Below are 25,477 nucleotides of genomic sequence, written 5' to 3' on the forward strand. Positions count from 1 at the left end.
ATACCAAAGCAGCTCTCTTTAGTCCATTATGCATTCACAACAGGCAGTTAAACGGTTCAATGGGGTGAGTGGGCCTTGGGCAACACACATTGCAGGATCGTGAGAGAGGTGGCGGTGGTGGCGGTGGTGGCGGTGGTGGCGGTGGTGGTGGCGGTTTGGGGAGGCATTCATCCAGCTATGGATCGACCATGGCCGACGATGGTGAGTGAGTGAGCTGTGGGTGCCACTTACTGTCCACCTTGAGCCGCTCGATGATGGAGTACTTTCCTCTGCACAGCGTCCTGAGAAGCAAGGAAATGCAGGAGGCCCGGTCAGCACCCTCTCCTCAGTCGCCAAATCAACGGGTTAGAGGCGCAGCCCCGCAATTCCCTGCTTCTGCCGCTGCTGGTGGAAGGGCCACCGCTAGAGGGAGCTAGAGAGGAAGACCACCTTGGCCTACTCTTCCACGCTGGTCGCAAGTCTCAGAAGACGGGGGAGTGCCAGGGTTCAGCGAGCGGATCGTCGTTTCCCATTCGTACGCCGTTGCACGTCAAAAGGGGTTTCCCCACGTGACCCCGCAGCCGCTCGTGGCCGCTACGCTCAGCAGGAGCAACGAGCCCGTCATTGCTCGGGTCTGGCGCTGCGACAGTCGTGAAAACGCCCGCCGATAACAACACCTGCATTTGATATAGCGGCATGATTCATTGCCAACTGCATCCCACAGCGGTGTAAATTGCCTATACGGGACTCTTCTTCTACTTACGAACATTCGACTTGCCAACTTTCAGAGATAAGAACAAACATGTCCGTGTGTCCAGCTGCCTGTTTGGACCGAGAGTCGTAAGTTCAACTGCAGCGCAATAGATGGCGGCGGTGGCATCTACATCTGCAGAACGTGAAGAACCAGTGGCATCTACATCTGCACAACGTGAAGAACCAGTGGCATCTACATCTACAGAACGTGAAGAACCAGTGGCATCTACATCTACAGAACGTGAAGAACCAGTGGCATCTACATCTACAGAACGTGAAGAACCAGTGGCATCTACATCTACAGAACGTGAAGAACCAGTGGCATCTACATCTACAGAACGTGAAGAACCAGTGGCATCTACATCTACAGAACATGAAGAACCAGTGGCGTCTACATCTACAGAACGTGAAGAACCAGTGGCATCTACATCTACAGGAGATTATACAACTTTGAGAGCCATTCCGCGTGTTTAGTGTACACGCCGTTCAACGTATTTGGAATCGACAGGAGTAAAGTTGGCACTTACGAACAAATCGACTTACGAATAGTACCTCTGGAAACTAACTCGTTCGTAATTAGAGGGGTCCCCAAATACAAGGACCAAACCAATACACACGATTGGCTTTGTACGGCGTGAAACAAGCCCCACACACACGCATGTACACACACGCGCACGCATATGCACACACACCAAGCAAATGAAAACCCCTACTGCTACTACTACCGCTACTCCCGAGCAAAATCAAAAGCAACGAATAAATAAATCAAGACAGGGCACCGAAACAAGGAGCACAAACAACGACAGCAAACTCTTCATATTCTGAGGTTTTTTCGGTAAAGTCACGTAGGTAAAAAATTTAAATTAATAAAAGTTAAACAAAAATAACAGAAAAATCACGACGTTTCGGAGGCAACACAAGCTGTATCATGTGCTGTGACTTCCTTGTGTTGCCTCCGAAACGTCGTGATTTTTATTTTATTTATATTTTACTTTTATTAATTTGAATTTGAATTTTTTACCTACGTGACTTTACCGAAAAAACCTAAGAATATGAATACTTGCAGTCACGAAAGCTTCAAATCTAGAATTAACGACAGCAAAGTGATCGCAGCGATGGGACAAGCCCCAATCGCTCCGTTAGGTGACGCTCGTGCCCTGCTTGGGAACCAAGAGGCAAGCCGTGCCCCTGCCATACCAAGCACATTTATACTGGAGGAGGAATCCGACGGTCCGCAAAGCTCTTCCATTCATTGGCTACCACATTCTGATAAGCTCCTCCCCCCCTCTCCTCCCCCCTTAATTTGTATTTAAGAGCTTGCATCTTGAATCCCTGCCTCACTTGATGCAGCAAATCTGGCTGTGACGGTCCCACCTGATGACGGAGACTTGTGTTGCCTCCGAAAACGTCGTGATTTTATTGTTTTATTTTATTAATTTCAATTAAATTTTTTACCTACGTGACTTTACCGAAAGAACTACGAGTATGAATCTTTGTCACCCATGCCCAGTGGGGGCCACGGGGGTTTCAGACCATTACAGGAACGGCGCGGCACGGTTTCGGCTCCGGTCTTTATCGACGATCGCCCCGCCCCCGCCCCCCCCCGCCCCCCCTGACCTGTAGTTGAAATGCAGCACGGCCTGGATGGCGCTGCCCCCTCCCGTCGAGATGTCGCCCTCGAAGCCGGGCAGCAACGGCACCACCACGTAGACGCGGAAGCGCCGGCCATCCCTGCGCACGCACGCACGGAGAGTCGGGTTGAGCGAGAAGGGATCGGTGGTGGTGGCACTGGGACTCTGCGGTGGTCACCATTCACTGGGGTCATCTTAAAAATACAAAAACTACGAACTATTTTACCAGGTAAGGGTCCACTGAGCTGCGCAACTCTTTTTCAGAAGCGACCCGTCCATTGCAAATGATAGCTCCACGAAGTGACTCGACACTTTAAATGTGGAGGGGAAAAACCGGAGGACCCGGAGGGAAACCCACATGACCACGGGCAGAGAGCGACACGCAAACTCCAAATACACAGCAGGCGTCGGGGTCGAGATCGAACCCACGACCTCCTGTATACCAGGCGAGGTGGTTAACATCTCGTTACCGTGGCACCCATCATCTACCATCAACGTCAACATCCACCCTCCACATCACCTCGACCATCCACATCGATATCATCACCCACCTCGAACATCCACATCACCAACATCACCAACATCACAATTTCTCACCGCCATCATCCGCATCAACATCACCATCACCTGCACCGTCCACAGTAACATCGCCACCACCTCCACCATCCACATCACCACCACCTCCACCATCCACATCCACATCATCAACCTCCATCACCATCACCGAGAGAGGTCAAGTCACCTGTGAGCCTCCAGGATTTTGTCGACGATGGCGTCTCCGATGCCGTTCCACACGATGCGGTTGTCCGTGCAGCTGATGAAGAACTGGTTCTGTGTTGCGGGGCCACGGAGGAGAATCAGAAAAGCAGGCAAAGGCGCAGCCCTGCAACTGCTTGCCACGTCCCAACTGCTGGCGGCAGGGGCCGTCTAGAGGGTATTTTGGCCTATTCACTTTAAGATGTTTTTGTGTTTTTGTTTGTTGCGGTTGCACCTGATTCAAGAACCGAATGGCTCACAGGGCTATACCTAATACATGAACTTGAACTACTCTTCCGCGCCCCCAAGACGCGTGGGGAGAGGTGGGCGCGTATCCCCGCACCTCACCCCAATGCAGAAAACCGCCCTCCCATCGGCTCCACGCATTTCTCCCCGATCACAACTCCGCGCGGGGAGTGGCCACTTCCGCCTCTGCCGATCGGCCGACTGCGGCGAGTGCACCGATTTGCATGCCGCAGTTGCACCGCCTACACCCTGGGCGGGGTTGGGGGGGGTGGGTGTAGCGGGCGGGGGGTGGGGGGCAGAGAGCCGCACCTCGATGTAGATGTAGTGGCGGCTCCCGCGGATGGCCTCCACGTACGCCTTGTGAATGGACTCCTCGTGCTTCTTGATTCCCACCGACCAATCGGAGGCCGACCTCAGCACCTGTCGGCACGCGCAGCAGCGGCCGGTGAACCCCTCGCGGTGCGCCCAGCCGCAGAGATACCCTGTGGCTCGGAAGAGGCTCAACGGGGAACACGCGGAACCCCCTCGCCCCCCTCATCGCAAGGTTCCACCGACGCAGAGTGGGACTGGGAGGGGCGGGGATGGATGGGGAGGGGAAGGGAGGGGAAGGGAGGGGCAAGGAGGAGGGGGAGTGCCAGAGAGTGATGGGGGGAGAGTTTGGGAGGAATGGGGGAGGGGCTGGGAGGGCTCAGGGAGGGGCAGGGAGGGGCAAGGAGGGGGGGCAGGGAGCGATGTAGAGGGACGGGGAGGGCCCAGGGAGGGATGGGGGAGGGGCAGGGAGGGGCAGGGAGGGGGGGCCAAGAAGCGATGGAGAGGGACGGCCCAGGGAGGCGTGAGGAGTGGAGGGGAGGGGCAGCCACACCTGCACGTTGGCGGCGACGCAGCCCGTGACGACGTAGGGAATGCGGTCGGCCATGGAGAGCGACTTGGGCAGTAGTAAGGGGAAGTGCTCGATGGACTTCTTCTTCTTGACCGTCTGCACGGGGGCGAGAGACGGTGAGAGACGAGGTCCCACCTCGTCGCCAAACGACGCATGTGCCGCTCGCAAGCAAACGCAGAACTTGGCGATCATCGTTGAAAGACCACCCCATCCGCCCGTCGATCCACTGCTGGATGAAAGCTTCCCCGTAGGCTTTCGAACACCACCGCGTCGTTGACGGACGGAGAGAGAAATAGAGAGGGAGGACTGCACGACGCCCGGGGGGGGGGGGGGGGGGGGGCCCTCGACCTTTGCTCGTTCCTTTGCGCCGAGTGAAACCCGCGGCTGTTGAGACCCCACCACGCGCTCTCTTTGTGTTGCGACGGGGGCCTTGTCGTCGTCACTCACCGGTTGGACTCCACGGAGAGAGGGAGTGACGGAAGAGAAAGAGAAAGGGAGTTGCACGACGGGGTAACGGTCCACCCGGTTTTACCGTTGGCGGGACACCTGAAGTGCGCGGCAGCCACGTAAGCACGCAACTAGACGCGCGTAATAGTCGCTGACAACAGAATGTGCTTGGCGCGATGGCTAGACGGTGCTGGTGGTGGTGGCGGTGATGGTGGTGGCGGCGGTGGTGACCGCGAATCGGCAGTGCCACGAAACGTCGCACGACAGGAGGCGCCACGATAATGGCGCTGCTCGTTTTTTGTTTCGTGAGAGAATTTATCGCTGATGAACTCACGCAGACGCCCGGTCACTATCACTACCACCAGCACTGCCGCCACCATCACCACCACCACCACCACCACTACCGCCACCATCACCACCACCGCAGCCACCACCACCGCCACCACCACTACCACTACCGCCACCGCCACCAACCACCAGTGCCGCTACCATCACCATTACTGCCACCACTGTCGCCACCACCACCCACCACCGCCAGCACCACCGCCACCACCACCACCACCACCGCCGCCGCCACTCACCATGGCGAAGTTCCACCGCTGGATGAAGTGTCTCGCAACGTCCCGGGCCGCGTGGCCGTGCACCACGGCGCCGATGTCGTGCCACGGCATGCGCGGCGTCGTGTAGCGGTCGATGAAGTCTGCGCCGGGCGGGGAACAGCGCCGACCGCGGTTTTAGTTTCGGCGAGAGCGGGCGAGGCCACGGCCCTTCCCCTTGCGGCTTGCGGCCAACTCCTCACACCTTGCCCCCCACCCCCCTCCCGGGAAAATACTTCCACAACCCCGAGCCTAAGAAGGCAGGCCGACAAAAATCCCCAACTACGTACGGTGAAAAAGAAGTTCAACATACATACACACATGCAGAACAACAAGAATGCCAAGGCACATCCCTCGTCCTACAATGGAGGCTATGGCCCCTCAATAACAATTACTAATTCAGCTAGGAATAGCGCATCGAGTCCGAAGACTCTTTTTCAGGAGGGTCCTGCAATGGGATGTTTGGCCAACACAAATTATATGTAGATTTTTTTAAAATTCAGCTACGGGAGGAAACCGGCAAAATCCAGAGGAGACCAGCGCAGTAAGGGGGGGGGGGGGGGGAGATGGAACACACAAACTCCACACTGAGAGGCGCCCCGGTCAGGAGTCGAACCCAGGGCCCTTCCTGCGTCACCGCCACGTGGGGCGGCCAAGGTGGAGTTGGGGGGGGGCCTCACCATCGAAGGGCTTCTCCAGCTGCACCCAGTCCTTGAGCACGAAGTTGCAGTAGTCCTTGCCGTGCCAGAAGCGCGCCTCGCCAAACAACTCCACGCTCGTCCTCTTTGTCGAGCCGTAGTCTACGCCGCACGCCGGGACACCACACACACACCGCATGGACACACACCGAGGACAAGCACATTGCACGGGCACACACCGAGGAGACAAGCACATCATACACCGCACAGGCACACCAAATAGGGACACCGGGGACACGTTCACCATCGTCGTCGTCGCCCGTCATCAGAAAACGCGTGGGCGACAACCCCCCCACCCCACCCCACTTACACTCAACCCCTACCACTCCCCTTCCCATCGTGCCGACCAGAAGCTGAACACCAATTTTTTTAGAACCGCTTGGTGTTGTATCTTAGTGGTGTTGTGTCTTAGTGGTGTTGTGTCTTAGTGGTGTTGTGTTTTAGTGGTGTTTTCCTTCCCCCGCACCTCCAATGAGCCGCGGTGGGCTACCTATGGTGCGAAAGAGTCCAACGTGCATACAACAGCGCGCACACAAGCGTGCGCGTTCCGCAGCGTTTGCCGGAGGGCCTCGTGGAAGGCCGACGCCGGCGTTGTGACCATCGCGACGCCGGCCATCGCCCGACAACCTCGGCGCCGTGCCGAGTGGGGGTGAGAAGCTGGGGCGGGAGAGGCGGGGGGGGGCGGCACTCACCCTCACGGATGTGCATCTTGTGCATGCGCAGGGGATACTTGGGCTTGTCGAGCCACCGCTGCTTCAGCATGCTCCTCCAGCCTGCGCGGCGGACACAGCGGCACGATGTCATCGCCGTGGCCGATGAGGCTTGTGTCAACAACAACAATGATGATGATGACGACGCAGTATGTAGTGCGCGCAATAAGGCGCGCTTAGAAACTAGGCGAGAGAGGTCGTAGGGCCTTCACAGAAGGTGACGGGGCCTCTAAGCGTCTCCGAGATGTCGGTGCGGATTGAATGCTGCGGTCGGAAGACGATGACGATGATGATGACGATGATGATGATGACGATGACGAAAAGGACGATGGCCACGTTCCGGCAAGGGGGGGGGGGGGCGATCTGCCGGTGGGAGGTGGGGGGGGGAAGTGGAGGGGGAGGTGGGGGGTGAGGTTTTTTGTAAAATCGCCAAATTCTGGGCACCAACCCTTTGGCCCAATTTGCCCGGTTTGCTTGACATCCTCGCCGGATCATCTTGACGAGTGTTATGTACACCTGCTGTACATTTGAAGTTTGTGTGTCTCTCTCTCTCTCCACGTGATAGGGGTCCTCCGGGTTTTCCCCTCCACATTTAGCAACCGTGTGTCTCTATTATTCAGATTATGTGGCTCCTATAAATGTCCACGTGATGACAAGCCGCTTCCGTTGAGCTATCATTTGTGGCCAGGTCGCTTCGGAAAATGAGCTAATAGCCCAGTGGGCCTTACCTGGTAAGATAAAAAAAAATGTTGAGTTTTATTTGTGTATAAGTGATTGGTTTTACCTTTTGTACACTTTGCACTTTGTTGGCAACAGCCCCCAGCCACCACCCAAGAGTTTGTCTGGTAGGATGGGGATGGTTTAGTTAATGTGTTTGTGTTTGGGTGATTTGTTTACCTTTCTTGTACTGTGCACTCCTATCGTGTTTATGTAATCGTCTGTTGTTGTAACGTTCTTACCCCGTGCCCCTTACTGGACACCTGTCAACAAAGAGCTTCATAGCTAATCGGATTCCGGTGTGCGGCGCGACGTCTCTCACGGTGCACGATGCCGTCCATGACGTCGTTGCTGTTCTGCCGCGCCGTCCCCGCCGCATCCGCGTCCTCCTCGTCCACGCTGTCCGTGCGCCGCCGCGTCGCACGGTACCTCTGCTCCTCCCTCCCGCTCTCCGACGACGCCGTTTTCATCGCCTGCATCGCCCGCTTCCAGCCGGCCATGCCGGGCCTCGCGGCCGCCTCCGCCTCCACCTCGCCCGCGGGCCTCTCCGCGTCGGTGGAGGACTCGCGTAGGCCGGAGGCGCTGGCCTCCTGCGGGGCGGCCGCGAAATCGACGACGTCCGGAGGAGCCTCCTCCTCCTCCTGCTGCGGCTGCTGCTGCTCCACCGTCAGGCCCGGGTTGCTCTTCCCGTTGGCCTCCTCGGCCTGGCGGCGGCGGCGGCGTCAGTTTCATCGGCGTCAACCTCCGCGGTCGTCGTGTGTACATGTGTGTGCGTGTGTGTACGTGTGTGTGCGTGTGTGTGCGTGTGTGTGCGTGTGTGTGCGTTGAACTTGTTTCACGCCGTACGTAGCCAGCCGTGCTGATTGGAGGTGCGGGGAAAGGACAACAAACTATAGGTCTCTGTGTGAGTCTATGAGTCTCTGTGTGAGTCTGTGTGTGTGTGTGTAAGTTGAACTTTTTTCGCACCGTACGTAGCCAACCGTGGTGATCGTATGTGCGGTAATGGACGGCGACCTGCGAACGCGTCGACCTCGCCGGTATTTGGCCTACTCATCCACACCGGTCACAGCTCTTAGGAGCGGTGGGAATTGCCACGCTGTACCACACGCCACACACGACCTGCGGACTGGCTAACTTGCCGTGGGCCCAATCGTACTGCCGGACGGACAGAGGCGGCAGGTTCAAGAAACCCACTCCCCCCCCCCCCCCTCGTTTCAACCGCCGCGCCGGAAGATGGAATCGAACCGCGAGCGGCCAATGAGACCGCTCACGATTTATCTAACCGGATAAGAGCACAGGTGGCATCATCGCACCGCCCCACTCCCCCACCCCCCCACCCCCCCAACCCACTGCCGACAGACTAACGGCCACTCGATAGGCCGGCGTTGCCCTCGCCTTGAGCCGCACAGGGAGAGCTGCCAGCGGGAGGACCCCCCACCCTGACACAAGCCTAGGGCGCATCGAGGCGCTCCGCATTGGGAGGCACGGAATGATGATGACGATGATGACGACGACAACGACAATGACGACGATGGCAATGACGACGACGATGATGATGACGATGATGACAATGACGATGATGACAATGACGACGATGATGATGACGATGATGACGACGATGACGACGATGACTACGATAACGACAATGATGACGACGATGATGACGATGATGATGACGATGATGATGATGACGACGACTACGATGACGATGATGATGACGATAATGACGATGATGACGATGATGATGACGACGATGATGACAATGATGACGACGATGATGACGACGATGATGACGACAATGACGACGACGATGACAATGATGACGACGATGATGACGATGACAATAACGACTATGATGACGACGACGATGACGACGATGACGACGATGACAATGACGACGATAACGGATCTGGCGCACCTTCGGCTGGCGCGAGGGGCTGTCCGTCCCAGGCACATTGGTGCGCTGCACGCTGCCGATGTCGGTGAGCCGGTGCTGGTAGTCGTCCCAGCGGCCGTACGCCAGGTCGATGCCGCCCAGGAAGGCCACGGTCTGGTCGATGACGACCAGCTTCTCGTGGTGCGCCCAGAAGAGCACCGTAGAGGACACGTGGTCGGGGTGGCGAAGCACCTGCACGCACGGAAGAGGGCGAGGGGGGGGGGGACGATGACGGGCAGCAGGGCGGACGTGGAGGTAGCGGTGGCAGCGTCGATATTGGCGATCGTCCTTCGTTGGCGTGACGATCGTCGTTGTCGTCACAGTTATCGCCATCGTAGACGTCGACATCGACATCATCATTGTCACTGTCGTCATCATCATCATCATCGTAGTCACAAGTGAGCAAGAAGCACCATCGGCGCCTCCACTGCCGCTTTCGTGGCGAGTGTCCACGGTGCACCAACTCCTGCGGCCCACGAAGGCCGGAGCGCAGAGAGGCCTTCACGACGGACGCCGCGGCGCGATCAGCAGAGGCGGGCGAGCGAGCGAGTGAGCGTGGCGGGGTGGGTGGAGGCCTTGCCTTAATGTTGGGGTGGAGTCCCATGAGCTTCTGTTTGCTGTAGTCGCTGTTTAGTCCAAGAGCCAAGCCTACCTCCTTGTAGAGCAGCACAAAGACCCTCACGCCGGCCTCCTGCACCACACGGACCGACGTTGACCATTCGTAAGAAGCGGGCCACGCCGTTCGGACGTCAGACAGACGTCAGAAACCGCCGCCGCCGACATCCGGGGTCAAGCCGCACGGCCACCCCCGGCGATTGTGCCGGGCCGTCGGGCGCAGCGAGTCGATGGGCTCATCGCGAGATTCAACACCGATCCGGGTGGAGTCCGATCGACCCACGGATTTGCGTAGCGACGCGTGGGCGGAGGGGGGGGGGACCCAGAGACCCACGGGCTCACAACCCCAATTCTCGGAGAAGCAAAACGAGATTATTGTTCCGCAACTTCAACGGTGAGTTGAGCTCGAGCGGGAGTTAGCGGGCGCGTCGTCAAAACGCTTGCGCGCCGCGTGGCAGCTCAATTTGGTTGGCCGCGTTGGGTGGTGGAGGGTTCTTACAACCCACACATTTGGGCAGATCCTTCCGCAGTGGCCTAACCCCCCCCCCCCTCCCCGAAGAGATACATCACGAATCGTGGGAACCGCGTAGGGACGGCGTCAATCAACGTTGCCATCCGACGACACTCACGGCTTTCCTCTTCAGCACCGAGTCGAGCCTCCAGTAGTTTCCCTCCACTGGCGGCCTCTTCAGGAATATCTCGGGACTCAGCCTGGAACGACGCGCGGGGGGGGGGGGGGGGCAGACCCAGGTGGCACCACCGTTAGGCGACAAGCAACCCACCGCCAATTGAGCGGTTTGATAAACGTGTTTACGGGGCGGTCCACCAGTCTGGAATCGTAGAGGAAAATAACGAATTCATATTTTGTTTGTTTCTGTAAGGAAGAAGGAGTCCAGATAATTCTACTCGTAGGAAATCGGAGTCGGAGGGAGGTCGCTGTTGAATTTCACAGACTGCATCCAGACCGCGAGCCAATAACATAGAGCTGTGTTTTTACTATGATTCCAGACTCATGGGAAACCCTGTATATTTATATCGCTTTAAAAAAAATCTCCCGTCATTCATGCAAAATGAAGATCACAGTGCCGTGGTCGTGACGTTCATGTGCACGGGGCCGCTGGGGGGGGGGGGGGGGGTAGGGGAGGCAAGGAGGACGGCGGCCAGAAGCGGCCACAACAATTGCCCAAGCTTTGTGGTCCTACGGTGGGGAATGGCTCGGCCACCTCCATGAATGGAACGTTTAGACAATGTCAATTGTCAGTGTAAATTGTAAGTGTAAATTGTCATTGTAAATTGGCAGTGTAAATTGGAAGTGTAAATTGGAAGTGTAAATTGGAAGTGTAAATTGGAAGTGTAAATTGGAAGTGTAAATTGGCACGCCGCAAGTTCCGTCTACGATCGGCGGGTCGTGCGTTGTGGGGTAACGTGTGGGTAACTCCCACGTTTTGCAAGGTGCCTGACCGGCGTGGAAGAGTAGGCCAAATACATACACCGCCCGAGCGGGGCTCTCGTGAGCTCGCACAGAGTGGAGGCCCTTCGTCATGCGGCAGTTGCTGGAGCAAGCAGTTGCAGGGGCTGCGCCTTTGCCCTCCGCGCGATTGCGGCGTTTGCCTTCACCCGTGTCCAGGTAGTGTGCCGGTCGGAGGGTCAGGTTGGGAGGGTTGGGTGGTGGGGCAGGGCGGTGGGGCCGGGTGGTGGGGCAGGATGGTGGGGCAGGATGGTGGGGCAGGATGGTGGGGCAGGGCGGTGGGGCCGGGTGGTGGGGCAGGATGGTGGGGCTGGATGGTGGGGCATGTGTGGTGGGGCATGTGTGGTGGGGCTGGATGGTGGGGCTGGATGGTGGGGCATGTGTGGTGGGGCATGTGTGGTGGGGCATGGTGGTGGGGCCGGGTGGAGGGGCAGGATGGTGGGGCCGGGTGGTGGGGCATGGTGGTGGGGCCGGGCTGTGAGCCGGGGGAGAATCGCGGAGGCACTCACCACCAGTCAGTGATGAAGATCTCCTCCTTGGCCTCCTCCAGGGCGTAAGCCATCTCCGTGAAATACTGAGAAGAGTTCACGAACCTACAAGAGACAACGATCACAGCCCGTACGGCCTTACCAGACTGTTGGGGCGAGAGCTTTTAGTGGAAGCCTATGAAGGCCGGCACGGCACACGAGGGGGTGGGTGGCCAGCTCCACACCCGGCCACCTTTGTCTCCCCAGTGCTAGCGATGTTTACACACCACACCAGGCACTTCATTTGAAGCCGAGTCGACCGAGGAGAAGAGGCCCAAGACCAGTTGAAATATTCGCCCCCTGTTATTGGTAGTGACCGGGAATCGAACTCGGGTCGCCGGGTTCGTAGCGCAGTGCGCCAACTGCTCACCCAACCAATATATACACACACACGGACTCGCATGCACCCCATACACACAACCATGGCCACACACACAGAGCCGTGCACACACGCGCACACACAAGGCAACAGCAGTCGCCGTTCGCCCCTTCGTGACGGTGATGCCACCGCGGCAGTTGCGCCAGGCTAGGTGCACTTATGAGGCCATCACGGGAAAGGTCGCAAGCTCGCTGGCAGGAGGTCGCAGGATACGGGCTGGCGTCGTGGGTTGACCGCTCCCCACTTGCCGAGTGTTAGCGGTGCGGCGCTCCGCTCGTTGTTGCGAGCATCACTCCGCCCTTCCCCCTTAATAATAATAATATAATTATAATACTCTCAGTTCTTTCGGTAAAGTCACGTAGGTAAAAAAAATTAAATTAAAATTAATAAAAATAAAATATTATTATTTTAATTTCATTTTTTTTTACCTACGTGACTTTACCGAAAGAACTGAGAGCATGAATCCTTGCAGTCACGAAAGCTTCAAATATAGAATATAATTATAATAATTAAAATGTATAATGCGCATTCCATCCTAGGATCCCAATGCGCAATGCATGAAAAGCAGTGAAATAAAAACGGAAGCAGGGGGCAACCGACCAAACTAGAGAGGCAAGGCCACTCTGGAGAGATGGGTTTTCAAAGGCAGACTTGAATATATCTACAAAATTTCGATTTAAAGCTGTCTTTCCGACAGACCTGTTCTTCACCTGCTTGTGTTGTGGCCGAAACGTCGTGAGAATTCAATTTCATTATGTTTTATTTTTATTATTTTATTATTTCCCTTCTATGTGACTTTACCGAAAGAACCAAGAAGATACGTCTACAATCTCCGATTGCCCGATTTCAAGTGGCGCGAGGCGGTACACGCCTTTGTGGTTTCCACGCTAACAAAAGCACCGAGCCACCGAGAGATGCGGAGGAGTTGCTCGAAATCCGACCGCCCTCCAAGACGGTGCGGGCGGTGACGACGGCGAGGACGCCGCAAGTGTCGCCAGCGGAGTGCCGCCAGCCGCTCCTCACCATCTGACGAGCGTCTTCTCCCTGACCGGAGCGAACGATTCAAATCGGTTGGGCTGCATGTAGTCCTTGCCGTGCGTCTCCGCAAACTGCTGCAGCGACTTCCCCCACCACATGGCGTGGCGGAACGTGGGGCACTTGATTGTCAGAGTCCTGCGGGGGGGTGGGGAGGTGGGGGGTGGGGGGGTCAGGGGGGCGGTTGGGGAGGTATCGAGGAAAGGGACGGGGAGGTTTTGAGGAACGCGGAGTGACACGAACATTGGCCAGGATTTATTTAACACTGGTCAACAAAAAAAAAATATTTTTTTTTGGCCTGGACTTTTGCAGCTGTTTTAGACTAATTTCAGGGTGTTGATTCCAAATCTGATCTCAGATTTGTGTTATCACATCTCATTTTGATGCTATCGGCATACCCCATTTTCATTGATTTTACCCGAAATTAACTCCGTCACTTATGATTGCAAGTTGTTGCGAGTCAGTGACTGCTTTAGTGTTAAAATATGGTGCTGTATTTTTAGGATAGTGTGTTTATAATATCATTTTATGTATATATCCACATTTATTTAAGATTTTTCTTCTGCAGTTTTTATTGAAAATGCAATATTTGATATCTCAAAAACCTTATGTGATGCCAGATTTGGAACCAGCACCCCAAAATTACCTTAAAAACGTTGGAATGCCTTATGCCAGAAATAGTGTGTTGACCAGTGTAATTTATCGAGCTTACTGAGAACAGCCCCCCCCCCAAGATCATATAAATCCAGTCAAAGATGAAGATCGCTAGCACAGCCTCAACAGACTGTTGGGGCAAGTGCTGTTAGCGAGTAGCAGCACCTATGAAGGCCGGCACAGCACACGAGGGGGTGATTGGCCAGCACCACGCCCGGCCGCCTTTGTCTCCCGAGTGCCCAAATTTACAAACTGCACCAGCTACTCATTTGAGGCCGAGTCGACCTAGGGGAGGCCCAGGACCGGTTCAGATAATCGCCACTGGTGTTGGTGGCCGTGAGCGGGAATCGAACTCGGGTCGCCAGGTTCGTAGCGCAGCAATACCGCTCGCCTGGGTAGTGAGACGCGGTGGTGCAGCCACACACACACACACCCCTACAGGATTACAAAACATGCTCCCCCACAACTCTTGCTTCAATCTGGAGGGTAGCGTAACAACACCTTTTCTTGAATGGAGCAAGATGAGAGGTTACTTGGAGAAACGGACGATGGGAGGGAGAGAGGGTTCCAGAGCAGAGCGATGCAAGGAGAGGAGCAGAGAGAGAAATGTTATGACCTGCATTGCGGTGAGTGGGTGGGTGAGTGGGTGGGTGGGTGGGTGAGTGGGTGGGTGGGTGAGTGGGTGAGTGAGTGAGTGGGTGGGTGGGTGGGTGAGTGAGTGGGTGGGTGGGTGGGTGAGTGGGTGGGTAGGTGAGTGAGTCGGTAGGTGAGTGAGTGAGTGGGTGGGTGAGTGGGTGGGTAGGTGAGTGAGTGGGTGGGTGGGTGAGTGAGTGAGTGAGTGGGTGGGTGGGTGAGTGGAAGGGTGGTTGAGTGGGTGGGTGGGTGAGTGGGTGAGTGAGTGAGTGGGTGGGTGGGTGGGTGAGTGAGTGAGTGGGTGGGTAAGTGGGTGGGTGAGTGGGTGGGTGAGTGAGTGTGTGCTGTTGTGATCTGCAGTGTGCTGTTGTGAGCACAGTGTGGATGAGGCCACTCGACAGCATCTGGTAGAACCGAGTCCTCAACACGAATGAGTGAAGCTCACAGGAACAGTAACCAATGGTGGTCGTAGTAACCAGTAACCGTGACGAACAAGAAATCATCTGGACTTGCCGAGGCCAGAACAGGACTTTCAAACAACCCATGCCAACCACACCGCACCAACAGACGGACAGGTGAGATGGGGTGAGGCAGGCGAGCGGGCGGGCGAGGGTCTCACCTGGTCAGGTTCTGGATGACGACGCCACTGCGCACCTCCGTGTGCTGTTGGCCGATCTTGACCACGAAATCCGAGTCGAAGAGCATCACCGATGAGATCTTCCCCTCGTCGAGCTTCATGTAGAGCACGAAGGAGTCCTTCACCGCCAGCCACCTACAGCACGCCACACCACCACAACCAGCGTCACCACCGGTCGGTCATCCCTCTTCTATGCATGTTTGGTGAACTTCTTTCGCACCATACGTAGCCAACCGCGCTAATCGGAGGTGCGGGGGTAGGACAACAAACTAAACGCAAAAAGTCGTTTAAAAGAAGTAACTTTTCAATCTCGCTCTTCCGTCAGACGTGATCCGCTCATCGTCAGACGTCCCCGTCTGGCCAGGATGGTCCCGGTGAGTTCATAGTGTGGCCGTGGTCAGAATTGGAATTCTAGATTTGAAGCTTTCGTGACTGCAAAGATTCATACTCGTAGTTTTTTCGGTAAAGTCACGTAGGTAAAAAATGAAATTAAAATTAATTAAAATAAAATAATTAAAATCACGACGTTTCGGAGGCAACACAAGTCTCCGTCATCAGGTGGGACCGTCACAGTCAGATTTGCTGCATCAAGTGAGGCAGGGATTCCAAGATGCAAGTTCTTAAATACAAGTTAAGGGGGAGCAGGGGGGGGGGAGCTTATCAGAATGTGGTAGCCAATGAATGGAACGTATTGGGAGGGGGGGGGGGGGGGCTAAAAGAGAGCACGAGGTTTACGTACCGTTTTGACCACCGGAAGCAGACCTCGCGCTTCCCACAGCAGTGCAAGCCGGGCATCTTGTAGCCGCCCGATCGCTTCTCAATGTAGCCCTCGCTGCAACAGATCAAATCATTACATCGGTGAGGATTTAACTCCGGATCCCACCCATAACAAGCCACCGTTCTAAGGCCATTCGCATAGAATCAGAATTAGTATATTTAATTATACTGGTGGAATCCAATGAGCTATTAAGCTCTTTTTCACAGATGTCCGGCATAGGTCTGGCCAAGCCCCCCAAACGTCCATTTTCTCTACCTGCCACCGGCACCACCAAAAGTTTTACCCAGCAGCCACCGCTGCAGGCGACGGTGACCAATTATTGTGCGGCTGCTTGGGGAGATCACGGGGTCACGAGAGGTGGTGTCGGCTTGGGGAGGAGGCCTTCATCCAGCAGTGGATTGACCACGGCCGACGATCATGATGACGATGGTGATGAAGCAACGCACGTATAAATGTAATCTCCTGCATCGGTGTCGTAATTGACCCAAGTGACTGAGCAAACAAAGAATACTCTGAAACTTTGCACCGAGGCTCCTGCAAGTTGGTTCTTAGGAGTCGTCACGTGAGCTCCATCATTGCTAGGGGCTGCCACCTGCTCCACTGGAGACCAAACCCAGACCGACACCTCACGCGGCACTGGGTCTATCATCAGAGCCACGTGGCAGACTCCTGCAACGAGATTCAACGCAACACCCACCGCTCGCAGATCAAATCGCTTCCATCAAACGCCCGAAACACAGACGCCAATTCCCGGACTGTTGGGGGTTCTCAAACCCGGGGACCGGCGGTCTCTTGCCGGAGATGTCAGCGAGATAAAACTCACATGCCCTTGGGGCCCAGGTCCGCGATGAAGGACAGACCGCTGACCTCCAAGAACTCCAGCTGCACCACCCAGGGAGAGGAGGCGAGAGAGAGAGACGCAGGTGAGAGAGTGGATTCAAACGCTGCGTAGAAACACTCCTTCGTGTAGTTGGCAGACAACATCCAAATGCAGGAACCATGAAAGATAGACAAAGATCCCCCATATAGCCTGAAAAGACTGTTGGGGCAAGTTCTGTCAGTGAGCACCTATAAAGGCCGGCACGGCACACGAGGGGGTGGCTGGCCAACACCACGCCTTTGTCTCTCCAGTGGCGATGTTTACACACCGCGCCAGGTACTCATTTGAGGCTGAGTCGACCTAGGGGAGGCCCATAACCGGTTCAGATAATCGTCACCGGCGTTGGCCGTGAGCGGGAATCGAACCCGGGTCACCAGGTTCGAAGAGCAGCGTAGCGCTTACCGCTCCCACACACAACAGGGCCGTCATACTCGTCTCCCCCACCCCCCTTCTCCACGTGCGCTGTGCCAGCCTTCATAGCACCACTCGCTAACAGCACTTGCCCAAACAGGCCGTATAACCTACACCAGGGGATCTTTTGTCTTTGGAGGAGCTGTAGCCGAGGGGGGAACACGCTCCCCTCGCCCCCCCCTCCTCCTCCACCCACGCCCCCCTCCCTTTGTAGTTCGGCGCCCTGAGCCCCTCCCCCTAGGCCCCTGGGCGCTGGCACCGCTTGCGCTCCGTAGCTCCGCGCCACCGTTTCACAGCCCGTCGCGCTAACAGCTCCGCTTGTGATTTCGGAGATGACATAAAGGGGCCCCTTATCTGTGGACATGCGTCTCCTCGCTCGAGTGTGAAAGGTTGGCCGCGTGATGTCAAGGTTGTTTGAGCCAAGTGTGTGTACGTGCGCGCGTGCGTGCGTGCGTGCGTGCGAGTAGATAGCATCGAGGCGTGGTTTAATCTGCTGGGTGGATGATTGGTTAATCCAAGACGATTCTGATACGAAACGGAAAATCCACCCAGACGTGGGTCAAGGTCAACAGATCGTCGTCGTCGTCATCTCAAATATTCTACAAACTCTTGAAAATATTCCACAGCGAGCGTTACTGCCCATGGACACGGCCGCTTCCTGGAATCAACGTTTCCCAGCAAACATTTGTGGAGCTGTCCTCACCCGCCCAGATGTTGCCTGCCAAATCGAATGCTGCTGCCAAGCCAGCGGCCCCACAAAGGCCACCCCCCCCCCCCCACATTAGGCAGGGCAGATTCCTCCAGCCTGTCTAAATAAAGATTCTAAATTCTGACAGCAGACGTTCACGGCGGCCTCGGGCGTTGCTGAACGAAGGGGCCAGGCCGTCGAACCGAGAGGGCGAACTGGCGGATGAGAACCACTCGCTGTAGTCCCTTACCGTGGCCGGGTGGTTCCTGTAGACGGGGTACTGCAACAGGCCGCTCAGGTAGTTCTCGATTTGTTTCTGGAGCACACGGAAGCGGACACGTCACGGGCACGGCCGCACGTGGCCACGTCTCGCCTAAAAACGTGCTTTCATTTTTTTTGGGATTTCATATATCTCATCATAAAAATAATAATTTATAATAAATTACACTTCAATAGTGCCTTTCACTCACCCGGAGGTCACAAGGCGCTGTATATATCTCATACAATACAGGGTGGTTAAAAAAAATGCTAACACTTATATGGGACTATCGTCGACTATCTGTAACATGATAACAAATCTTTGTTAATAGTTTCTAAAAGTCAAAGAGTCTCCACTTTTTCGCCATCATTCTGCTCTCCAGGCACATTTCTTGTGGCATCGTTGCAAATTCTCAAACACATCCACATTCTTGTGAAGCCCCCTGGGTACCCCGTGCGTGTTTTCACGTACGAGATGAATCTGCAGAGGGACTCCCGTCGCCGAGCGTGGGTGGCGTGGGCCCTTGGTGCGAGGATTTAAATGCCGCCCCCACCCACCCACCCACCCACGTCACATGACGTCATTCGACAAGTCGGGTCACGTGTGCCGGTCTCACGGTCCGAATTTGCCAAATCCGTCAATTACCGCATAGGCTGCACTCGCGCAGTTGCCCTGACTGTGTGAAGTCGCGCCGCAACATCGGCCCGGCGAGCTCCGGCCGGGAACCCACCCACCTTACGGCTGGACACGTAGTCCTCCCTCCTCGCGAACGGATCCTCTCGCCGCGTGCCCTCCAGGCGGCTCGGCAGCTCGGGGATCTTGGAGTCGGCGCCCTCCCGCTTCGGTTTCACCGTGCGGCGGCGCTCGAGGTGGCTGCGGGCGGGGAACGGCGGCGTCGGCGCGAGCGAGAGAGACGCCGGGCGGGTGCGCCGACGAGAGGGGGAAGACGCTGAGCTACGAGAAGCTACGAGAAGCTACGAGAAGCTACGCACGCGCGGATTGTTGTAACCGCCCCAACCCCGCCTCCTTGCCGTGACCGCCGCGGCGTTGGGTGGAGGGGCGCTCATCCAGCAGTGGATTGACGACTGGGCGAGGGGCGGTGCGCCGCTCGAGGTGACGTCGTTCAACTCGAGCACAGCTCGGGCGGCTCGTCGATTGGCCAGGCAGACCCGCTTGTCACAAAAACAAGCTCCCAAAAAAATACTCGCCCGCTTATTGTAAACATCATCACCTGCATCGTTTTTTGTAACCTCTATTTATGGATGATATTGGTCGCGAAGGCCTACGTGCTAAACTGATAATTTCTCTTCACTCCCACTGCTCCCCCAATCCCCCCCACCATCCCCCCCCCCCCCCATGCAGGCTTCTGTACCCCCACCAATTTATTAGAGCCACCGGCAGCCACCGCACTGCCTCCGACGAGAGCGTGCGCGATTAAACCTAAACAAACATCGTCACCGTCATCTACAGCGTCTCTCTCTGCTATGTGGCCTCGCGCGGGGGGTGGGGGGGGGTGGGGGGGGGGTGGGGGGGGGTGGGGGGGGGTGGGGGGGGGGGTGGGGGGGGTGGGGGGGGTGGGGGGGGTGGGGGGGGTGGGGGGGGTGGGGGGGGTGGGGGGGCATGTGGGGGGGCATGTGGGGGGGCATGTGGGGGGGCATGTGGGGGGGCACGTGGGGGGGGCATGTGGGGGGGCATGTGGGGGGGGGCACGTGGGGGGGCACGTGAGGGGGCACGTGGGGGGGGCACGTGAGGGGGTCACGTGGGGGGGGGGTCACGAGTCGGACCTGCGAGCGGGCTCCAGGATGCGATGCAGAGCGCGGTAGCGCTGCAGCTCGTGGTGGAGCTGCTGGAAGTCCTTGTACTTGCGCTTGATGTCCCAGGAGAAGTCGCCGTGGGAGAACCGCACCGTGTACATGTTGGCACGTTCCATCTGCAGCGCGCCGGCACGGGGGGGGGGGGCACAGAGGTCCGGTGAGAACGTGGGGCATGCGCGATCGGCCGCATCGGGTTCCCGTGTTACCGCGCTCCCGTTACCGCTCACGTTACCGCGCTCCCGTTAGCGCGCTCCCGAAGGGAAGTAATAAAATAATATCAATATTATTTTATTATTTCCCTTCTACGTGACTTTACCAAAAAAACCAAGAATATGAATCCCTGCAGTCACGAAAGCTTTAAGTCAAGACCATCTGAATGTGAAATTGTAGTCTTTTTGTTTGCTTGGCATCTACACATCAGCAGCAGCCGTACAAACAACGAGGAAGACTACGACGACGACCAGTGCGGTGACCAGCGTGGGTTGTTGTTGTTCAACAGAGAAAGAGAATAAAAGGAGGAGGAGGAGGGTTCCGAATCCGAGTCTGGCAGGGAGCCGACAGCATGGACGGCTGGCGGGGGGAGGGAGGAGAGTGAGATGAGGGGGGGGGTGTGAGGTGAGGGGGGGGGGAGCACCCGGACAGACCTTCTTGGAGTTCCCCGTCTTCTCCACCTCGGTGACGCGGACGCGGATGGGCGTCGAGTCCAGGAACACGTAGCCCTGGGCGCTCTTCACCTGACTCAGGTGGAAAACGGCGACGAAGGGGATCCTTCCTTCGACTGCGCGCCGCGCACAAAGACAAAGGCCCCTCCCGTCGCCGTGACTGCCGGTGACAAGTGCCGTTGGCGGAGTCTGAAGATTTCCGTTTGGTTTGCGCGCAATCTGAGGTTTCATGTTTTTTATGAGCCGTGGGAGTTAGACAAATTGGACGACGTGTAGGAAATCCACACAGAGCAGGCGGAAGGAGAAGAAGAGAGAGCGAGAGAGAGAGAGAGCGAGAGAGAGCGAGAGAGAGAGAGCTAACGTTACGACGGATCACATATCGGAATATTTATTGATGACTGGAGGAGGAATGTGATGGGCTATGAAGCTCTTTGTTTCAGAGATGTCTAGTCAGGGGTCACCGGGGTCAGAACGTTAAAACGACAAACGAGAGAGAGAAAAAAACTCGATAGGAGTGCAAAGTATAGGAAAGGTAAACAAATTACTTGAAAAATGCACAAACGAAACTACATCATCTTTTATCTTACCAGGTAGGGCCCACCGAGGTGTTTACTTAGTTTTCAGAAGCGACCCGGCCACAAATGACAGCTCAACAAAAGTGGCTTAATCACGTGGAAATTTACAGCAGCAAAACAATCAAAACAATCTCAATGCACGAAAAAAAAATCCACGGTGGAAAGAGAAAAAGGGAGGGTGGGAGGGAGACGCAAACTCCCAAAAAAACAGCAGCAGGGCGTCGTCAGGGGTTGGGATCGAACCCCCAACCTCCTTGCAAAGGGGGGCACCACGACCCGCCGCTCACCCGTCCGCCGGTGCGAGTCGGTCTCCTCGGTCGCTCCGAGCTCCTCCAGCTCCTCCACGCTCATCACCAGGTGGGCCATGCTCAGCGAGAGGCCGGGACTCGACGGTGGTGGGGGACCGGCGCCGCTGGCGTTGTCGCTCGCGCCGCCGGAGGCGTCCCGCGCTGCGTCGAGGGTGGCGTCGGCGCCGTTGGTCTGACGGGGCATGTCGGGCCCGGCGGAGTCACGGTCCCCTCCGGGACAGCAGCAGGAGGGCCTGCGCGGGGACACGGGGGGGCACGGAAGGAAGAGAGATTCCCCCGGGCGTAGAGTTTAGCGGACTGTCGGGAGAAGTGCTGACATCGGCGCTGTATCCCCAGCGCCGATGTTGTTTACACACCGCAACAGGCGCTCGCATTTGAAGGCCGAGTCGACCTAGGGGAGGGCCCAGGGCCGGTTCAAATATTCGATATTATTATTTGTCGCGAGCGGGAACTGATCTCGGCTCGCCAGGTTCGTGGTGCAGCCCGCCAATCGCTACGCTTCCACGTAGCACACGCACACACGTTGTACAGGTCACACACACGCACACACGTTGTACGCGTTACACAGGCCACACATACACACACACACGTTATACGCGTTACACAGGTCACACATACACACGCACACACGCACACACGTTGTACGCGTTAAACAGGTCACACACACGCACACATGTTGTACACGTTACACAGGTCACACACACACGCACACACGTTATACGCGTTACACAGGTCACACACACACATACACACGTACACACGTTATACGCGTTACACAGGTCACACACACACACACACACGCACGCATTCCCATGAAGCCAGATGATAGGGGCGCTGCCGTGGTTTAGTCAAGCAGCTTGGGCAAATAAAACCCGTGCCAAGCAATGCCGATCGTCGACAGGACCGCGGTGTGGGCCACGTGGCCACAGAGCCCCTTGCGTGCTCAGTCACTCAGCCGCGTGCGCGAGCCATCCGTGGTCATCACGGCCAAGGCCACTGCCAAACGCTGGCGTTCTAGCAACGCGTAGAATTCAATGCCCCCCGCGGTGTGAGGATGATCGACGGAGCCAACGAGTTGAACCCGGCCACTCGATCGGCCATCACTGCTGCTGTTTGATCACCGTTGCTATCGTTGGTGGTTTCTCGACAACATCCCGTGTTGAGGACTCGTTTCTGTACCAGACCATCACGCTACAGGTCACGACAACACACCGACTCACCACACTGCAGGTCATGACAACACAACAACACAAAAAGGCAAAGACCTCCCGGATAGCCTCAACATACTGTAGGGGCAAGTGCTGTTAGCGAGCACCAGGGGTGGGTGGCCAGCACCACGCCCGACCACCTTTGTCTCCCCACTAGCGATGCTTACTACGCACCCCACCACGTACTCATTTGAGGCCGAGTCGACCTAGGGAAGGCCCAGGACCGGTTCAGATAATAATCGTCACTGGTTTTGCCCGCGAGTAGGAATCGAACCTCGCGTCGCCAGGTTCGTAGCGCAGCGTAGCGCTGACCGACGACCCGAGTTTGCTTCCCGCTCGAGGCAGACATCAATGCTTCTTCACCGACCAGCACGGCGAAGCGTGTGGTCACGCACACGCCCCATGATCGACCTGGCACGGGGGCGTCGTTTTAATCCAGCAGAGAGTTAAAGAGGTTTTCGTCGTTATTAATTACCGTAGGCTTATCGGGTATTGGGGGCAAGCACCATGTTAGGGAGCACCTATGAAGGCCGATGCGACACGCGAGGATGCGATGTGGCCAACACCACCACGCTTCAGCCAACATCTCGCCGCGGTGGCGAGGTGTTAGCTACCTCGCCTGGTACGCAGGAGGTCGTGGGTTCGATTTAAAAAAAAATATTTAGAGTTTGTACGTTCTCCCCGTGGTCGCGTGGATTTTTCTCCGGGTCCTCCGCTTTTTCCCCTCCGCATTTAGAATAAACAACATCTCGCGTTGAGAGTATTTGGCTCGTGCTATAAATGTCCACGTGACAATCCACTTCATTGGGCGATCAGTTGTGGCCAAGTTCGTTCCTGAAAAAAACCCAGCTACGTAGCTCACAGTGGGCCTCACCTGGTAAAAAATAAAAATAGTTTATAGTTCAGCTTGGGGAGTGTCAAAGGCTTCGCTTTTCAAACCAGTTTACATCGCCACCGGCTCCGGCTGCCCATTGTCTATCCGCCTAAACGAGAGCGACTTACTGAGTACACGAGCCACACGGCTAATTGCCCGCGAGAGACGGCGTGCCACGTTTACCCCCCCCCCCCGCGTTTAACCATCCACCCCCCGCGTCAACCCATTCCCCCTAACCCCCCCGTGTTTAACTCTTCCCCTCCACTCCATTCCTGCACCATGCCAGCCACGTCAACCATGCCAAGCACGCCGGCCACACCGCCCCAATGGGCTTGGAACCCACTGCCTTACAAGTAGACCCACAGGCTGGTATCGTACCCACAATCTTACAAGTAGACCCACAGTCTTACAAGTAGACCCAGAGCCTTACAAGTAGACTCACAGCCTTACAAGTAGACCCACAGTCTTACACAGTAGACCCAGAGCCTTACACGTAGACCCACAGGCTTACAAGTAGACCCACAGTCTTACAAGTAGACCCACAGGCTTACAAGTAGACTCAGAGCCTTACAAGTAGACCCACAGTCTTACACGTAGACCCACAGGCTTACAAGTAGACCCACAGCCTTACACGTAGACCCACAGGCTGGTATCGTACCCACAGCCTTACAAGTAGACTCACAGCCTTACACGTAGACCCACAGTCTTACACGTAGACCCAGAGCCTTACACGTAGACCCACAGTCTTACAAGTAGACCCACAGTCTTACAAGTAGACCCACAGTCTTACAAGTAGACCCACAGTCTTACAAGTAGACCCACAGCCTTACAAGTAGACCCACAGCCTTACAAGTAGACCCACAGCCTTACAAGTAGACCCACAGTCTTACACGTAGACCCACAGCCTTACAAGTAGACCCACAGCCTTACAAGTAGACCCACAGTCTTACAAGTAGACCCACAGTCTTACAAGTAGACCCAGAGCCTTACACGTAGACCCACAGTCTTACAAGTAGACCCACAGTCTTACAAGTAGACCCACAGCCTTACAAGTAGACCCAGAGCCTTACACGTAGACCCACAGCCTTACAAGTAGACCCACAGTCTTACACGTAGACCCACAGCCTTACAAGTAGACCCACAGCCTTACAAGTAGACTCACAGCCTTACAAGTAGACCCAGAGTCTTACACGTAGACCCACAGTCTTACAAGTAGACCCACAGTCTTACAAGTAGACCCACAGCCTTACAAGTAGACCCAGAGCTTTACACGTAGACCCACAGCCTTACAAGTAGACCCACAGCCTTACAAGTAGACCCACAGCCTTACACGTAGACTCACAGGCTGGTATCGTACTCACAGCCTTACACGTAGACCCACAGCCTTACAAGTAGACCCACAGGCTGGTATCGTACTCACAGCCTTACAAGTAGACCCACAGCCTTACACGTAGACCCACAGCCTTACACGTAGACCCACAGCCTTACACGTAGACCCACAGCCTTACAAGTAGACCCACAGGCGGGCATCGTACCCACAGGCTAACATCCCCGGTGAACATATGGAACGTTAGGCCAATGTTGGCCCAAAAAATCGTCCAACAGTTTACCAGTTTTAAACCGCATGCCAACGCTGCCCCAACACTGCACCTTTACGTGGGATACGACCCACAGACTAACACAGAACCCACAAACTAACACAGAACCCATAGACTAACACAGA

At 56.1% G+C, this 25,477-nt stretch overlaps 1 protein-coding gene across 3 annotated transcripts in view; it reads right to left on the minus strand.

The window, feature by feature from the left end:
• The window catches only part of LOC133357641 (phospholipase D1-like), a 107,701-nt gene that overhangs the window by 12,234 nt on the left and 69,990 nt on the right, over positions 1 to 25,477 (minus strand). For all 3 annotated transcript variants that reach the window (XM_061575706.1, XM_061575707.1, XM_061575708.1), the window contains 22 exons: positions 21,652 to 21,905; positions 20,772 to 20,905; positions 20,098 to 20,243; positions 19,048 to 19,186; positions 18,305 to 18,370; positions 16,899 to 16,957; positions 16,037 to 16,129; positions 15,280 to 15,432; positions 13,362 to 13,511; positions 11,942 to 12,025; positions 10,594 to 10,675; positions 9,930 to 10,040; positions 9,332 to 9,541; positions 7,736 to 8,117; positions 6,679 to 6,759; positions 5,969 to 6,088; positions 5,274 to 5,392; positions 4,228 to 4,341; positions 3,675 to 3,785; positions 3,106 to 3,194; positions 2,350 to 2,463; positions 232 to 281 (listed from right to left, as the gene is read on the minus strand). In XM_061575706.1, coding sequence (XP_061431690.1) covers positions 232 to 281; positions 2,350 to 2,463; positions 3,106 to 3,194; positions 3,675 to 3,785; positions 4,228 to 4,341; positions 5,274 to 5,392; positions 5,969 to 6,088; positions 6,679 to 6,759; positions 7,736 to 8,117; positions 9,332 to 9,541; positions 9,930 to 10,040; positions 10,594 to 10,675; positions 11,942 to 12,025; positions 13,362 to 13,511; positions 15,280 to 15,432; positions 16,037 to 16,129; positions 16,899 to 16,957; positions 18,305 to 18,370; positions 19,048 to 19,186; positions 20,098 to 20,243; positions 20,772 to 20,905; positions 21,652 to 21,905 — 2,861 coding nt within the window. The remainder of the gene's footprint in view (positions 1 to 231; positions 282 to 2,349; positions 2,464 to 3,105; positions 3,195 to 3,674; positions 3,786 to 4,227; positions 4,342 to 5,273; positions 5,393 to 5,968; positions 6,089 to 6,678; positions 6,760 to 7,735; positions 8,118 to 9,331; positions 9,542 to 9,929; positions 10,041 to 10,593; positions 10,676 to 11,941; positions 12,026 to 13,361; positions 13,512 to 15,279; positions 15,433 to 16,036; positions 16,130 to 16,898; positions 16,958 to 18,304; positions 18,371 to 19,047; positions 19,187 to 20,097; positions 20,244 to 20,771; positions 20,906 to 21,651; positions 21,906 to 25,477) is intronic.

This window comes from Lethenteron reissneri, chromosome 58, assembly GCF_015708825.2.
Source record: "Lethenteron reissneri isolate LAM-NWPU_2019-01 chromosome 58, ASM1570882v1, whole genome shotgun sequence".
NCBI lineage: Eukaryota > Metazoa > Chordata > Hyperoartia > Petromyzontiformes > Petromyzontidae > Lethenteron > Lethenteron reissneri.